The sequence below is a fragment of the Ammospiza caudacuta genome, chromosome 1 (genome assembly GCF_027887145.1).
Source record: "Ammospiza caudacuta isolate bAmmCau1 chromosome 1, bAmmCau1.pri, whole genome shotgun sequence".
In the NCBI taxonomy this organism is placed as follows: Eukaryota; Metazoa; Chordata; class Aves; order Passeriformes; family Passerellidae; genus Ammospiza; species Ammospiza caudacuta.
The window spans coordinates 125,892,868-125,910,820 of NC_080593.1; the positions used below are offsets into that span (position 1 = coordinate 125,892,868).

Sequence of the window (17,953 nt, forward strand, 5' to 3'; positions counted from 1 at the left end):
CAAAATTTCCAGCAAAAGACTTCCCATTTTGAGTCTTTGTAGCTGACACTTAAAGATTGCCAAAATCAAGGAATTCTATTCTAATTGCAGAGAGACCAGTTTGCAGGGAGACTGCATGCTGGAATGGTTGTGGATTCCCAGAATTCTCTATTCAAGACATAAAACAGCCTTACAGATAATGAAAAAAAAAGAAGCCAAATAAAAATCTTAAAATACAAGAGGAAAGGATCAGGATTGCCTGTTAATAAGGAGCAAGGAAGAGTGTATGTATGTGTACATATACACACATACATATGTGAGCATGTGTATATGCACATAAATATATCATTGATCTAAGCTGAAGAGGGATTAAGTAACATTTCCTATTAATCACTATAGAAATTAACCATAAATAATATGCCAATAAAATTCCATTATCTTTTCAGCAGCTTCTGATGGCACTCCATACTATCTTTAGAGAATCAAAAACTCATTATCACCACTATGATTTTGCTGTGAAGTTTCATATCAAACACCTACATCACAATCAACTGAAAAATCAGGGAAAAAAAAAAGATTCTGTGAGTCTCTAATTAGCTGTACACATTCTATGAAATACAGTCCTAGCAGCTGTTAAGCCAAACAAAGAAGAAACCTTGTTCTTGGATCACATTACTGAACTCAGGTAAAACTCAATCCCACAAATTCTTTCCAAAATGGTATGTTGTCTGTCTGTATCTGTGTCCAAAACCCTTATCCTCTAGAAGCACACTGCTACATGGACAGGACTTTTTGTGAATGCTGTTACTACCAAGTGCACTGAGAAGGAAGCCTACAGGAGGAAAATTAAACCTAAATCTGCATTTATTCATGAGATTTGTGCCACGTTTTCCCAGAGATTTACATGTCTTCTACACAAACATAATGTAGGTCCTGTGGGTTTCCCAATACACTATTTTGTGTCAAAAATCTAGGGCAGTGAGAACTTCAAAGTCTAATGCCCAAACTAAAGCACAGCCCTATGGCACCTAAAACAAAGGATTATGTCTCACAATCAGATAACTTTTGTTTTATGCATCAACATATTTCCTTAACAGTTAAGAATGCCACACCTTTTTGTTAAATTGCTATTTAACCTATTAATTACATAAACCTACCCTGAAGGAAAACAATTTGAACTGCATTTGAACACCCTACACCCCCTCAGTGTGTTCTACTGTGACTCCTGACCTTGCTCTTACCTGCAGCCCTTCAGGGACCACCTGCTTGCCATCATCACAAAGCCATTCCAGAAAGTTTGCAAGTACCAAAACCACCCTGACTCCAAGAGCATTAGCACAACCAGCTGAAAGTCTGTTCAATCTGATTATGAGGAGTCATCTGGATTAAATCACCAAAAATAGATCAAGTGAATCAACCAGTAAGAAAACATGCCAGATTGTCTCCTGCAGCAACAGCTTCCATTTGGGGAATGTAGCTTCTCTTTGGAAAACTCATTTTTAAGATTGTTCTGCTTCTTGACTACCAAAGAGAATTTAAGGCACAATGCTAAGAAGCAAGAGAACGATCTCTCCTTCCCTTCACATTCCTTGAGTTGTTAGGGAAACAGGAAATCATTTCAGACTCCTCCACACCTCACCCTGCACAAGTGACCATGCCTTCCTCTTCTTGCCTTCACAGCCCCTCCCATTTATTACTTTTCTGAGCTTCACATGAACAATACTGACACCTTCCCATCAATCTTCACTCTGACACCCCTGCTCTCTCTCCTGTCACTGCTCACCCCTCTGTTCCCTTTGCTCCCATTCCTCAGTTCAATACCTGCAGGACACAGGGATCATCCATGCTATGGGCTAGGCTGTGCTGAGCCATCTGACCAAGGAGCAGTTTCTACACAGCTAACAACCCACAGACCTCCACAATGGTGTGCCTACAATCTAAATGTATCCCAGAAACTAGGGCTGACAGCCAGTAAGAGCATGGCTTTGAAAAAACTTCATCAGGAAACATGCACAGCCCACCTTAGATCTTTCTATGGGGCAAGAAACCAAGAAATCAGCAATCATCCAACAGATGGAAATGCTTTGGCTCCAACTACTACTAAGAGAGCAATTCTCACTTGTGGTCTTTTTTTGCCAACAGAACTGTTACTATTATTATTTTATATTGCTATGAAAAATTATTACTACAGCTTTCAAGCTGTTACCTTTCGTTATGTTAGTTCTCCCACATCATTGGATTGTGAAGGACTTAAAATTCAGTCATTTGGTACTCTGTTACTACCAAGTTTAACTGAACATTTCATGTCTCTCAAATAGAATAAAAAATCTGTTTGGGAGGAAAAAAATCATAAAGACTTAGTAAGAGAAAATTTACCTAGCTTTAAGGTCAGTTTTTAGGTATGTATTTCTAAGATTAACATATTTTCCCAGCAGTTTATTAGATCTACTTAAATGAACCAAATAAAGAAAGACATGAGCAAGTTAGTTGATTAGGACTCCATGGATCACATTCAGGGAAATGGCATGTAAGTCCCTGTTACGGGACTTAAATTCTGCCAGGGTAGGCAAAGCATTAGAGCAATTCAATTAACCCTCAGTTTTTCTGATTTGGGGTTTGCTTTGGCCAGTTTCAATCCAAGTTCATGCTCCATTTTGACCAGAAGTCCCTACCTCCCTGGCCTGAATTCAGAGATCAGCAGCAAACAGGAGCAGTTTTAAGAAGTACTTTTCATTTTGGATGAGCAGCCTCAGGGTGGGAGTGGGTTAACCTCCATAAAGCTTTTTTTCACACTGGCATGTTCTGCATGTGACACTCAGAATGAGCATCGTGAGTGTCACTATACATTGGCAAAGCTAAAGAAAAAAGGTGCTTGTTATAGTTCAGGAGAACAAGCTGTTGCAAAGTTTTAAGATCACTCTAACATTTGAGTAACATACAGTACTGCAGAGCATATTTACTCTGCAGTATATAAGAAAGATCAGATTTAAGTGCTTCCTGTTTATCTCAGTGAAGAAGCCAAAGTGAGACGTACTTCTTCAACCTGGGGGAGAAAATTCTTGGGCTTCTCCCAAGTGCTGATTAGATATTCATTCAAAGCAAATGAAAAAGAAAATAAAGCCCAGAAAAGCCAGTGGTAATTGTGATGCATCATCACCTGACACTGAGAGCTGCTTCCCCTCTCCTTTAGAAGAGCTGGGAGAGGCAGTAATTGCAGAAGTGAATGCTGACCACTGTTTCCCAGTAGCCCCCAGTTCATCAAGTTCACAGAGAGGGTTGTTAAAGTTCACACAGAGGTTCCCCAAGGGATGCATATTTTTTAAAATTTTAAGTAACAAGCCCATTAAAAAAAGTTAACACCTGTGTAACCCCCTTTTGCTTTGCCACACGTGAAGTAGGTCTAAGCTTTCTATATTTAAAATTACTTTGGAAGATTTCATCTGGCAGCAAGGAATGGAAAGCAATGACGACAGTAAAACCAGACTAGGATGTATTGGGAGGCACAGCTATAGGTGCTCTGTACAACAGGCTACCAGCAAGAAATTCAGAGGGTTAAGCACTAAATGGATGCCACTGCAGCACAGCACTGGGCAATCCCAGTGCAGTTCCTATCTGCAGGTGGAAGGTTTGCAGCATTCTAAATGCTAGGTGGAATGGAGTAAAGGTTTTAGAGGGCATTTTCATTAATCAGTGAGATTTTCAGTATTAAGGCAAGAGCAGATTTTAGACTATCCAGAGCTCTGAAGTCCTACTAAAAATGCAATTTCTACCTCCTCCCCTGAAAAAATCTAATAGTTAAACCAGGCAAATTATTCCAATCTTGCAGTTTTGTTCCTAACTGGTTTTGCCACTTCATGTTCCCTCAAACTGCCTTTCTGCTGAATAAATAACAAATAATGTAAAGCTGATAAACTTATAACACATGAGATATTATCTACATGACACACTGAAGCTAACACACTCCCAGAATTAACAGGAGGCCAACTTTTATAGATTTTTAATTTGAGAAGTTTTACAGGTATTAACTGCTAAGCGTTTCACGTAGAACGGAAGTAAGGAAGGAAGAGAAGGAAGTTACCAGACTTCGCCAGTGTAGGTGATCCAGGTGGAGAAAGGTTTATGCCAGGCGACAAGTAAAGATAATTTCTGTTCACTCCAGCATTGAAATCGAAGGGTGATTTGTAATCCTCATACAGATCCATGCCAGACCCAGACAGTTCAGTGCGTGCAGCCATCCTCCTCTTCCACTGAAGCATTCATCTTCGCTCTCTGGGGCAACCCAGACAGCAGCATTCAGAAACCCTCCATTCCTCCACATGACACTCCCTGTGCCTCCTCACAGAATTCAGCTCTGCTACATGTGATAGAGCTGTCTAGCAAGGGATTTCTTAGCCATCCTGGAGCTGCTGCTGTTTACATGGCACAAAGTTAAGTTCCTGTAAATTTGTAACTGAGGCTGGACTTAAACAGACCGTTCCTTTAACAAACATTCACAGTGCACCACTCATGGCTTCTGGAACAGCCTTGGTCCTCTGCAGAACTGCATCAACTGTGTTCAATCGTTTAAATAAAAAAAGGTCAGCTGACTGCAGCTACACCAGGATATCCTTAATCTTCTAGGACACAAAAGGATTACCAGCCGTAATCTATCCTATATACCATCTGTGTTGGACTTTTTCCTCTGATTAATGGAAAATTCTGTGTGCATAGCTATTTCTCCAGCTGCTTCCATCAGTGTAATAACCACTAGAGAGAACTCAGTCTCTGCTGCCCAGGTATCACACCACTCCTCTCTGAAGGCTGGCCTGTAAACACCACCTAGGTTTATTGATGAGCCTTCTAATGTGCATTATGACTTTTGCTTGTGAGGCTAAACATATCTGGGTCTGAGGGGGTTTTTTGGGGGGGAGGGGGTTGTTAAATATTTATGAAGTACACTGTCCTATGTCCTTGGTGCTTCAACCAGCATTGTTTAGAGCAGCCAGTAACAGCAGTATTGTATTGCCTGAAATGTATTTATGCTTTGACACACTCATGAAGCAAGATCAACTTACATAAGCCATCTGACTTCATGCCAGGCCTTTAAGATTCAACTCTGGGAAGTAGAAATGCTTCTTACCTAAAAGAGGCACTCAGCACAGTTTTGCAGCACTTCACTACATTGTTTTATTTTTATTTCATGGTCAGTTTCTTTCACTGAAAACACAAGGCTATTAGCAATGTAGATCACCTTTAGAGCTGAGCAACAATTCCTCCCAAACCCCACACTTCACCTGGGCTCCTCACTGCAGCCTGCACACAGAGGAGCATAATCAAATGGGAGTTAATCTTTTCCTGCACAGTAAGGACAGAGCTGATCAGGCATTATTCCAGAGAAGTGAAGGAGCCTCGCAGCATTCCAAAGTCAAGTCCAAGGCAAAGTAATCCCAGGGCATATGAGAAGAAAGCACACCCCTTCTAGAATTTTAACTTCCCATTTCCACTGCAATCAGTCATTTGCCACAGGAACAGACCTTCCAGCTAATTAAAAAGCAGATCCTTTAAGCTAAAGACCTACATTCACTTCTGCAGTTGCAGAGTACCTGCAGGCTCATAACAATGAGAGTGCTGGAGCCTGAAAAACACAAGTCTGCTATTTTCTAAACCCACTGAAAAGAAGAAAATAGAATGTCCCCCTGCATTTCTGACACTCTGCCAGAAATACTGCAAAGTTTATCTGGCAAAGGTCAAAGCTTTGGTCAGAGATTAAAGCATCCAGAGGCAGCAGAGAACTGTAACACAGCTACAGTAATAAGATACTCTATTAACCAAGTTTGTTAATATGAACAGCTACAGATTGTGCTTTGCAGCTTTCCCTTGTATAACTCAGCACTCAGGGCTGCCTTCTGTGCAAAAGGCTCAGGCAGCAGTTGTGCTAACTGGGTTAGGCAAAATGACAAGTTATCAGATGTGGCACACAAAGAGCTGGGTGTTTTCTACCATCACTCTCCCAACACAGAGAGGGAGAGAGAGAAGCGGAGGCTACACCCTAGGACTTTTTCCTAACCCTAGATAATCACTCCCTTTAGCACTGGTCAGTGCTAGTGGGCTACAACTGCAACTAGTTATTCTAGGAAAAAGAACCCCTTATGAAAATCTGTTGATCCCTGCTAACAATCAAGAACACCATTTCCTAGCCATTTCCTGAAGGAAATATTACGTTATTGTTTTACAGGAAATTCCCTACATTCAGATTTACCCATTACCAACCATTCAAAAGAAATCTGGTACTCCTCCTATATCTTTGTAGTGCACAAGTTGGTTTCATGCCCCTAGAGATGGCAATCTGGATTGCCAGTCTCAACCACTGACCTGGCCTGCCACCCCTGCTGACAGAAATCTGTATGGGCCAAACTCTTCAACACCTCTTCAGTGTAGTCACAGACACATACAGGATGTGGCCCATTGCTGGAAGATACATTTGGCTTACAGGGAAGATTTGCTGAATTGCAAATCTGAGAGGCTGAATTCTGCTTTTGTTCCTCCTTATGCATGGCCTAAGCACAAGCTCAGAAGTCACCCAAGACAATCTCTAGTTTTTAGAAATATTACTGTTCTAAGGTCACTGCCAAGAGAGGGACACCATGCAAGTGCTCCTTACTTCAAGTTCCTCTCTCTGCTCAATTATAGGGGCCATACAGATGGGTTGATACAGCACCTACCAAACACATCACCTAAACACATCAGCCTCCTGCTCTCTTACCTACTGAAGTTTACAGGAGTGTTGTTCCTCACTTCTCTCAGGTACAAATCCTAACTGGAGATGAAGGAAGCTGTTTTGCTGAACAAGCTCCTTCCTCATCACTTAGGGAAATTTGATGGTCTTCAAACTGAAGTATAAGTCAATCCCTCTATAAAGAGAAAGGACTGCAGTCCACCCTTCCAAATCTACTGTAGGACAACTTCTAGGCTGTCATTCCTAACTCATCCACTTCAGGGAAGACAATCTCTAGTTGTAAGAGATCCCCTGCCAGCCATAACAATAATTTTATCTGCTTCTTCCCCAGAAGTTCCTTAGCACATCCAGGGATTCAGGGCAGAGGAAGGCAGCACTCCCCCATACTGCTCAGAGCCATTCTAAAGAAGATAGATTCTGCTCACTGTGATGCATTTGGAGGAGGAATGAATCCCTCTCCAAGGGATTTTCTAAATTCAAGTGATGGCCTAAGGAAACAAAGCAGGATGGGGATGACAAACAGCAGCTGCACAGAACCAAAAAGCAAGGTTTTTCTCTGCAGTGTGTAGCCTTCTGACCAGTTTAGTAGCTCTTGACAGTCACAGCAATCAAGAATTCTGTACACTATGAAAACAGGCACATTAAGAGGCCTTTCTAAAGGGCCCTCCCATTACCAAAATATCCTGCTGCATGGGCTTCCTCTCCTTCACAATAATTCAGAGCACATGCAGCTGGCTGGAGGTGGAACTGAGGCTGCAGAGCCATACCCTAATAGATGGATGCTGCCTTCCCAGGCAAGACACACACATTTCAGTGCTGAAGTTTAAGTTTAGGCTTCTCTTACATGGCTTAGAGTAATTAACCATGAATCCTCAAGTATCTCTGTTCTTTGCCCTGCATTGCAAATCAAGTTTTACTCTGTACCTTGGTTGTTACTGCAGATACCAGCTGCAAGGCAGTACCTGCAATGATCTTGAAGCCTAAGGAAAGAGCTGTTCCAGAGCCAAGAGGCAGTGGTTTTTTGCTTACTATGCAAGAGATTAAAACCAAAGATTTTGAACAAGCATTCATTCGCCCTTAACACCTCAGGGTAACTTAGAGTTTAGTACTAAAGTAATCTATGGCATTTTAGAAGCTGGTGGTCTGAGAGACTGGCACAAAGGTAGATACCTTCTGTCAAGGATGCTTGAACCAATCACTGACAAGTTCAACTGAAAGTCACAAAGTGTCTGAGGAAGGCTTGGCAAGCCTCAGCAAAGCATTACCATCACAATTCCTGCCACTAACCATGTTGTAATCTCCTCTTAAGGTTACAGAGGTGTAATCTCCTGCTAAGGTTACAGAGTGTACTTAAAGCTTTCCCAGGTAACCATTTAGCATTAACAGTCAGTACAGATTGTGCACCTCATTAATCATAAGGAAGGAACTCCCTCTACAGCTGCAAAAGCTGTTAAGTTTGAGCAAACACCGTTCACCAGATATTTGCCTGCTTAGTCTCAGGCACGGTTCTTTCTTCAGCTAGTACCTGCTACCCAGCTCTGCAGCTTCCACCTTAACCTAAGGCTCCAGCAACAACTTGAGCAATGCAATATAGTATTGAAGCACTTCTACCTTGATGGCAGCTGAGCAAGGATAGGATGCTATGGTACCCTTGTGGAGAAGCTGCTTTTCCCACATATAGGTCTAGCAGAACAACAGTTTGTTTACACATGGAAACATTATATCCCTCTTTCCCTACAGAAAACAGGATGAAGTTTCCTGAGGAAGTATGAATGAGTACCACCTCTGGGCTTTGAAGAAACTGAGCTATGTGTTCAGTAGTGTTTAATACAAACAGTTAAACTCAGGAAAGGCTACCACTCATGCCTCAGGATTGGAGGAAGCTACCCTAGGACATGATCTAAACAACATTCTGGACAAAGCTATCCAAATAACCAATCCACAGGATCTGCTCTGAGTTCTGCTGTTACACAGGCACCTTCACCACACTGAACATCCTGTGTTTGTGTCCTGATTATACCTGGAGCTGCCAAACTTGTGCACCACAGCCTATACTTTTGGCCAGGCTATCATGACTCCAGCACTTAATCAAGCAAGCAAAAGAAAATGGGGGAAAATGATGGGACGACTTTGTTGACAAAGAGGGGGAAGAGGTGCAAGAAGCACTTGCTCTGTGGGGGCATAGTAAAAAGGTTCAGTCTCTTATTTCAAGGTTGCCTGTGGAGATTCACTTGCCTTCTCAGCCTAGACCTGGTTTAAATTTCAACTTCTGAAGTCTGCTAAGAGGCAAGATTGATAAGAGGCCCTTCCAGTAAGTGTGTCTGGGGCAAAGACTTCCAGCCAGGTGGTCTTCCACCACCCCCATCCTTCCCAGGTAGATCCCAATCAGGCAGCAACAGTCAGGCTCCTCTCCCCACTCCAACAGAGTTTTATATGGCATAAGCCATTTTAAGAGCCATAAATCTACTTAAGCATCTTAAGCCAATCTAGATTCTGTAGCATCAATTTGATCTTAAAAGTCTTACCAGTTTACAGACAAGTAAAGCCTTTCAGCACCAGATCTGAGGCCTTAAAACTGCATTAAGAGAAAAAGATGCTGTGAAGCAAGAGGACAGAAGCCCAAAGACTAAACAAGCCTGAAATTCGTACATTAGTGCTCCTATTTTCACATTCTCTCCCCTTCCTTTAACAGCGGACACTTCTTTCACTCCCCTGAGATTTGTGCAGGACATGAATGGAGCTGCACAGCTGCAGCAATTCCTGAACAGCACAAGCACAGGCTTCTGCAGCTCCATTAGTAATGGTCAGCAGAATGTGGCTGAAGGGGTTAAGTGTCTTCTAGCAGGGTACAACTCAACACCATGATATTAATCTCAGTACTTCAGCCTCCCCCACATGCTTTCTCTGGACAAGCTCTGCCTGATACAACTACATCATTCAGTACAGTTCTTTGTACAGAAATATCTTCTCCAGCACTTTATTTATCCTAAGTGCTGCCTTCACTCACTCTGATTAAAACAAACAAAAAACCCAAAGAAAAAGCCACCACCACCAACCACCACCTCTTTGAAGATGTATCTCCCTGCAACACAAACACTTGGCAAATGTTACAGGTAGGGATCACGGGGTTGCCAGTGCTGCTCTTCTCTTAAACCAGAGCTCAGCCCACGGTATTTCAGACAGCTGACACACGTCTTGGCGAAGGCAGCAGTTCTTGTCTCTCCTCTCAATCCAATTATAAACTCAGACTCATTTCCTGAGTCTTGTGAGGGGGTACATCCACGCTCCAGCATATCCTGCGACTAGACAAGCTGATACTACAGTAAAATACTTAACCCATTCATGTCAGACAAAATTCTCTGTATTTGCACATATTCTCTACTGCCTTGCAAGTATTTCAGCATTTAGAAGATTAGGCAGAAATCCCAGATTATGACAAAGTTGTGTGTCTCAAACAGTGCCCAAAGCTCATGTTTGTCAGCTCCAACAGTAACAGGTGAAAAGCTTTCCGATCTACGGCAAAGGACCACGCCAAAGGACAGAGCACCACCCCAGAACCAGTGATCTGAGTTTGCACTGACTTTGGAGAAGTCAGATCAAAACCTACAAACACAGAGGAACACTTCCAAGTGAGATTAACAGAGTCAAAACATTGTCAGGTAGATTTTAGAGGAATGTGTTTAGTTATTTCACTTCAGCCACTTATCCCAGTTATGCTGCCATTCTCTATAGACTCTGATTCCTCAGGCAAGAGACTGACCCTGTCAAAAATGTAAAGAAACAGTGCTGAGCTGCAGCTAGAGATAGCTGGAAAAGATTAGGAACACTGCAGTGCAGAAATGGGATTGTCTCAAGCAAAGTTTCAGTATGTAACATTGCAATCTAATTAAAAGTTTTACTTGAGTGATTCTGGAGTGACTCCCAGCCTCCCTCAGAAGACAAGACTACTTTTCTGCACTCTTAAAGCAAATCTCCCTCTTTTAACACAGCATCCCAGAGCCTCATTTCTGAAAAGCAGTTTCAGAAATGTCCACCATCCCCCATCTATGTTACCAGGTCCCACCATGACATTGACACTGAGGTTTTAAGAACAAAGCAAATTCAATTACACATTAGGCTGAACTACATATTGTATATCTAAAATTAAAACCACCAAAAAAAGCACCCTCTGTAGTCTTAGCAGTACCTTAATAATACCAACAAAATCTTCATTGCTTGTGGGACTCTGTAGCTTCCACCATATAATTCCCAAGTTGATGCCTGGATTTGATGTAGCACAGAAATTCCATCATTTACTATCAAGGGCAGAAGTACAGAAGCAACCAAGCAGCACACAATTTGATGCAAGCAACAAGGGTTTAGGGTAAGTACTTCACAAAATCCATTCTTGAAGATATTCAAAATCCATCTGGACATGATTATCAAGGTGGACATGGATATCAAGGACCAGTAGTCTTTAGTATCTTTACTGATGACACAGATAATGGCATCAACTGCACATTCAGCAAGTTTGTAGATGATCCAAAGCTGCACTGTGTAGGTGGCAGAACAGAAGGACAAGGTGCTATCCAGAAGGACCTGGAGAAACTCAAGAAGTGGGGCCCATGAGAACCTCATCAAGTTCAACAGGTCCAAGTGCAAGATGCTGCACCTGAGTCAGGGCAATCCCAGATATAAGTACAGTCTGGGACAAGTCCTTGAGAGCAGCCCTGCAGAGAAGCACTTGGGTGGATCAAAAGCCAGACATAAGCCACCAGTGTGTGCTTACAGCTCAGAGAGCCAAACACATCCTGGGTTGCACTGAAAGCAGAGTGAGCAGCAAGTCAAAGGAGGTGATTCTCCACCTCTACACTGCCCTAGTGAGACACCACCTAAAGCACAGCATCCAGCTCTGAAGTTCTGAGCAAAGAAGGGCATTGACCTGCTGGAGCTGATCCAGAGAAAGGTCACAGAGATGATCCTTCTACGAAAGATCCTACAAAGACAGGCTGAGGAAGTTGGGGTTGTTCAGCGTGAAGAGGACTCCAGGGAGGCTTCATTGTGGCCTTCCAGTTCCTAAAGGGGACTTGTAAAGAGGAAGAACAACTTCTTTCTTTGTAGGTAGATAGTGACAGGACAAGGGGGAACAGTGTCAAACTAAAAGAGGAGAAATTTACATTAGACATCAATAAGGAATTATTTTCTCAGAGGGTGGTCAGACACTGGAACAGGTTGCTCAGAAGTAGTAGATGCCCCATCCCTGGAAGTGTTTGAGGCCAGGTTAGACAGGCCCTGAGCAACCTGATGTAGTTAGTGGATGGCATCCCTAAATGAGCCTTGCTTGGTCTTACCCTATGCAAGCTGTTACAGCTCCAGAGCTCAGTCCCCAAGGGGACTGGGTGCTAGAAGCCAGCTCGCTCTCAGACCAAGGCCGCGGGACAGCCCTAGCAAGCAGGGAATATTCAGCTCTTAGTGATTAGGCAGCTCTTGTGATTTCAGCTTGCTTGCTAGGTAGCTTTTTCCCTTGGCCTACGGCTCCAGCAGACGGTAGAGAGAGGAGAAGCAGAAGACGCTGGCTGTTCCACGAGTATGGCTTTATTGGAGGGGTTCCGTGAAGGGTCTCAGCTCTTCTTCTTCCGAGTTAGTAGGGGTACAGAATGCTACTTTTATACCCTTGGCCCGGATCCAATCCTGACCAATGGCAGAGGTGTTAGAGTGACCATAAGTGACCAATAGTAGGGTTAACACAATATTGCCTTACATGGCTATAGGGATAGGGTACAAGGCGGATGTCCCTGGAGACAGGAAACTTCTTTGCTGCTGTGTCAGCATTCTGTTCTCCAAGGGGCCCTGGCTAAACCTGAGGGGTTTACTACATATCCCTGCTCATGTCTGGGGGTTGAATTGATGAGCACTAAGGTCCCTTCCAACTCATACCATTCTGTGATACGGTTCTGGTGGGCAACCAGTTCCAGGTGGCTCTGCCCTAACAGAGGGGTTGAACCTCCAGAGGTCCTTCCCGCCTTAACCATCCTGTGATTAACACAATGACTGTAATAAGTCACAGGCTGCTCCTTCAGATTCTCCAAGGATCCTCCAGGGACCTCTCTTCTTCAGGAACACAAGGAGTCCTGGCACCCTGACTTAGGGCAGGTCTGTGGCCTATCCTTCATCCTGTGAAGAAGATTTACAAATACCTACCTGCTGACAGAAAAAAGTTCCATTTTCTTCCACACTTTCTAAACTGAGATATGGACAGGGATTTCATGGTAGACTTTTCACTTCTGCACTTCTACCCAGTGCACACGAGTATTATGACAGCTGACAAGCAAAGCAAAAGCATTTGCAGCAGTAGAGACTACACTGGTTTCTGTTACGAGGCCGCAGGAAAAAGCTGAAAGATTCTGGGGGGCGAAAAAAGTCTGTATTTTCATAAAAGGGACAGGCTTACACTTCACTCACTAAATGAATGAGCAAGCAACTTTTTGGGCCTGACATATGACTCCAGACACAGAAGCAGCTCTTGGCAAGTACAAAAGCCATGTACTTCCCCCTGACACCCCTCCTCCAGGAGGGAAGTGAATGTATGCCTCTGCAGCAGGAAGAGTTCGCTCTTGTACAGAAAGAAAAAGTTGCAGTAGACAAATAAACTACCCATGTTACTGAGCTAAAGCTGCCTTTCAGCAGGAGCCGCTCCTCCTTTTACCCTTTATCAATTGTACAGAACCCAAGGAAACCTTTGAATTTCCTTCTCAGACTCCTCAATTTACTTTTCATCCACTCCAGTGCAGTTTCCTTTACTCCTCCAGTAACTCTCTCCATTGCATGCTCTCAGGTTCCCCTAGCCCAATTCCTCAGCCCAGAAAAATGCTGATACAAAAGCTTCCAAACACATGTCATTTCATCTAGAGATGTCAGCTTGCCCTTCAGAAGCACTGGGAGAGTCACTTCTGCGCTCAGGACACAGTAATTTTTAGCACAATCACATAAATCTCCCCAAAATAGTCAGAGCACAGCAATCTCCACGTGAGTTTCCACAAAGGATGCACACATAACACCAAAAGAAGGGACATTTTCTAGAAGTACTGCTAATTTTGCCACACACAAGTTACTGGTTGCATGGTTAAGGTGTACTCCTACTGTAGCCTGGCACCTTATTCTGCTGTCCATGATAAAGATCAGCTTTTTGCTTAGCAGTAATGACAAACCACCAGATTTTTTCCCTACTCAGGACTTGACTAAGTAAGTTTACGATTTTGAGTTGTACTGACAAACAAGTGTAATTACTTAAAACTTAAAGTACAATTTCTCAAAGGCAAGTAACTGCAAGTTATAAGCTGTATAGAAATCCTATTAACATTTCTGCACTTGGCTTATCTGAGAGTATAGCATGAAATATCTGTGAAATTGTAAAACTCTGCCTAGTCAGCAGCAAAGCGCATTAGTATGATAAATTCACAGACACAGAGCCCCAGAAATGTTTCAGGGCATAAGAACCTGCTCCTGATCCCCCTTCTTCAACCAGTCAATTCACACCTTTACACCAGTAATGGGTTTTGCTACAAACCCTTCAGAGAACCAACCTGATCATGAGGTACCTAAAAGCTGACAATAGACACTGAGCCAGTTACAGCTTTTCCAAGCAGAAAAGCCCATAATGAAGACAAGCCCTTATTACTCATCTACATTTCTCACAGTGCAGAGTTTCAGCGCACCCTCCTGAACTTAAGGAAGAACAACCTAACAAAGCAGTGCTAATGGCACACCACCAGACTGCTGATATAAAGTACTTGTGCAGCAGCTCACTATTACTGGGAATCTCTCACTTGAAAACCAGAATAAGTTGTGTTGCTTTCCCTGCAGCATCAAACAAGACACATTACCTACTCCTTTACAGTCCAGCACTTTACCAGTCACCCATTCAACTGTGCAGTGCTTGAAGTGTCCTGCTCCAGATGGAGTGTGCCTGCTGCTTGCCCATACTGCTAAATTCCACATCCAGCTGGGAGGCACCAATTCCTACAGTGCTTCCAAACGGATTTGGAGCAATAGCTATCACTACTTAAAGGATCTTGGACACATCCTGCCAGGCTTGCAAATTGGACAAACTCAGGATGTGGGCTTGAATACTTCTGCACTGCTCTTAATCTCATTTAACAGATAAGAGGAAGAATCCTTCAACTGTGCATGCAGCAACCAGCAGCAATTCACTAACAAACCAACTGCACTAACCAGCTTTTTTTTTTCTAATATAATGTAGATAATGCATGAATCTTTAGATTATTATGACCACTGAAGTTGCCATTATATTAATAAGTACTCTGAGATTTTATCTGATTGATCTGTCCTTGACTGACTTTCAATGCTGCTTGAGCTGAGTAAATCCTGTTAAGAGACATGTGCCCCTACTCCAAGTCACACTAGGACAGTAAATTAAATGAAACTATTAGCCTAGAGAGATACTGCTGTCACATAAATCAACAGACAGTCATAAAACACTAATCACTCCAAAAGCTGAAGCTGGCAAAGATAAGGGTCAAGCAAGTTTGTCCAATGATGATTCCACAAAAAGATATGAAGCTTTAAAGGACTCCCAGGTCCTAAAAGACTTGAGCATACCTTCGTCCATCAGATCAGACTTTGAACATGAGATGCTACTTTTTGCTGCTGGGTGACATTACAGGCAACCTGTATTTTCTTTTTAACAACTTACACAGATCCAGATCATGAAAGTACCTATCTCTCAAGATCTCCAAGCAACATTAATATATCTATGCACCATTGCATATTTATGCATCAAGTTGTGTTCCAGCCTATTCCATACAAAGGGAAGTTTTCCTAAATATCAGCATGCTTAGATAAGCATCCAGGCTCCTCATTTATATTTCACAGCAAAAGTAGAATGAGTTCAACCATTCATTTTACTGAAATATAAGATAATGGACAAAACTGGAAAGACCTATCAAATGCACACAAAGGCAGGCATTTTTCCTGATTCTGGTGCAGTTGATGTGATGAAAACTACAGGGGGAGGAAAGAAGTACAGGTTTAAAGGAGCAAAGTTTGAAAGATATTGAGCTTCATCTCTAAAAGTAGACAGGAAATGAAAGAAAGGAAGGGGAGGAGGTGACTGGGGTTTTTTTTAGTTTTATGTGGGTTTGGTTGTTTGTGGGTTTTTTATGTTGGGATTTGTGGTTGGGTTTTTTTATTTTTTTGGTAAAGAAAGCACACCTCCACTGATTTTAGTAACCAGCTGCTCCAGAACTGCGCTGTGCCACAAGTTGCCTCCTCCCAGTGTTTGACCTGAAACAGAACATCAGTGCAAACTCCAAGAATAAAACTTTACACTGTTATGTGAAATCTTAGTTTAGCATCACTTCCTATTGCACAAGCTAATTCACCACACAGCTCATTTCACAACTGTAAATGTCAAACAAAAAAATACATGTACTTGTAGCCATTCTGAGTGCTGGTCATGCCCTAGTTTAATGGATCCATTGTGTTTAACAGATTAGTCTGGTAAACTTTTCAAGCTTTATGGTTAAGGACTGATCTAGCTGGTACCCAGGTTATTGTCACACCAAATTTAGCACATCACAGCTCAGCCATCAGCACAAAAAACTGCTCAGAATAACTCAGAGCTTAAACAGCTATGAATAATGCAATCCACAATTTTTCATTCTGGTAAAAACTTGACCAGGATATTGAACAGGTGGAAGTCGAAACACTGTCTTGCATACTGCTAGTCCTCAATTGTCAATCCACAAGTGTGCCCTGTAGTAGGGAGCTGTGATACAGCATCATTACTTAGAAGCCATCACATCCCTCAGAAATGCTGCTGGCACCACCTTGCATGAAGTGCAATGAAGGCCTCTCCAGTAATATCACCGTGCAACAGGAAGACTAGAGAAGTTATTTTACTTGGCACTTGCTCTATCCTTAATTCATCAGTTTTCCCTTGTAAAAATATTAAAAAGTCTTCTCAGCTCCTCTTGACAAAACACAGAGATCTGGCTTTGACTTTTGTATCCCTCTTCTCATATTCTCACTTTCTCAGAAGTTGCTTTTGAATAGAAAAATACTCTTCATTGGGGATGGGAGGGAAGTATGTTTCTGGGATTCACCAAGGTGAAGCTTGGTCTTGAATTGCAAATAAGAAACAGAAGCATACTAAAGACTTCATGTATCAGTGTGCTAACACAGAATGAAAGTCTGCAAATTCACTCCAGTAAAGCTCTCCCTTTTGCCATTTATCCCAAAAACACTTCCTCACTACAGAGGAAGTACTCAGCATGTCACTGTGCTGATTCCGTTGACGCTCAAGTTGTTTTCCTTCTTATACAATCTCCAGAAATCTGTCATGCCAGAAAACCTGCACAGTGACAGGCACAGAAGCCAATCGAAACCACTCAGCTTCAAAGCAGCAACTCCAACAGGTTTCACTTGCTACTGTTCAGAAATGTGCAGAAACTAATTCTCCCTGCTCACCACTGCTCATGGACCATAGTACTCATGTTCATCTGCAATTCACACACCAAGGTAGCAAAGCAGGATGCCCCAAATATCCTTTAAGGTTGGTGTAAATTTCCCAGTTAAAGATCTGGTCAGTATCTGTGTTTTACCATAGAATGGTTTGGGTTGGAAGGGAACTCTAGTTCCCCTGCTAGGGACACCTTAAACTAGATCAGGTTGCTCAGAGCCCCGCACAGTATTTCCATTGGAACTTTCAAATGTCCAGTGGACCACCAAAAACCTCCAATGTTTTGAGGAATCAAGCATCCAACACCTCTGTGGACAGCCTGTTCCAGTGTTTCACCATCCTCATCACAAAAAATTTCTCTATATCTAGTCTGAAGCTACCCTCCCCTTGAGTTAAAACCACTACCCCTTGTCCTTGTCACAACAGGTGCTGCTAAAAAGTCTGTTGCCATCTTTCTTATAAACCTCCTTTAACTACTGAAAGGCTGCAGTAAGATTTCCCTGGAGCCTTCTTTTCTCCAGGCTGAACAAGCTCATCTCTCTCAGCCTTTCTCATATAATAGGCGTTCCACCCCTCCAATGATTTTTATTGCCCTCCTGCTTCAACAGGTCCAAGTTGTTCCTGTTCTAGGGAGCATAGAACTGGATACAACACTCCAGGTGGGATCCCATGATATCCAAGAAGAGGGGCAGAATCACCTCCCTTGACCAGGTGGCCACTGCTGCTTTTGATAAGGCCCAGGATGTGTTACGGCTTTCTAGGCTGCAAGCACACACTGTTGACTCATGTCCAGCTTTTCA

At 42.7% G+C, this 17,953-nt stretch overlaps 1 protein-coding gene across 4 annotated transcripts in view; it reads right to left on the reverse strand.

Moving 5' to 3' along the window:
- TPD52 (tumor protein D52) overlaps positions 1-17,953 on the reverse strand; it is a 42,049-nt gene that overhangs the window by 13,023 nt on the left and 11,073 nt on the right. For 3 of the 4 annotated variants that reach the window (XM_058801591.1, XM_058801581.1, XM_058801608.1), the window contains exon 1: positions 4,058-4,295. The exons of the other annotated variant lie outside the window; for it this stretch is intronic. In XM_058801591.1, the coding sequence (XP_058657574.1) occupies positions 4,058-4,235 (178 nt within the window). In that variant the 5' untranslated portion in view covers positions 4,236-4,295. Of the gene's footprint in view, positions 1-4,057; positions 4,296-17,953 lie in introns of those variants that run through there. 4 annotated transcript variants of the gene reach the window in all.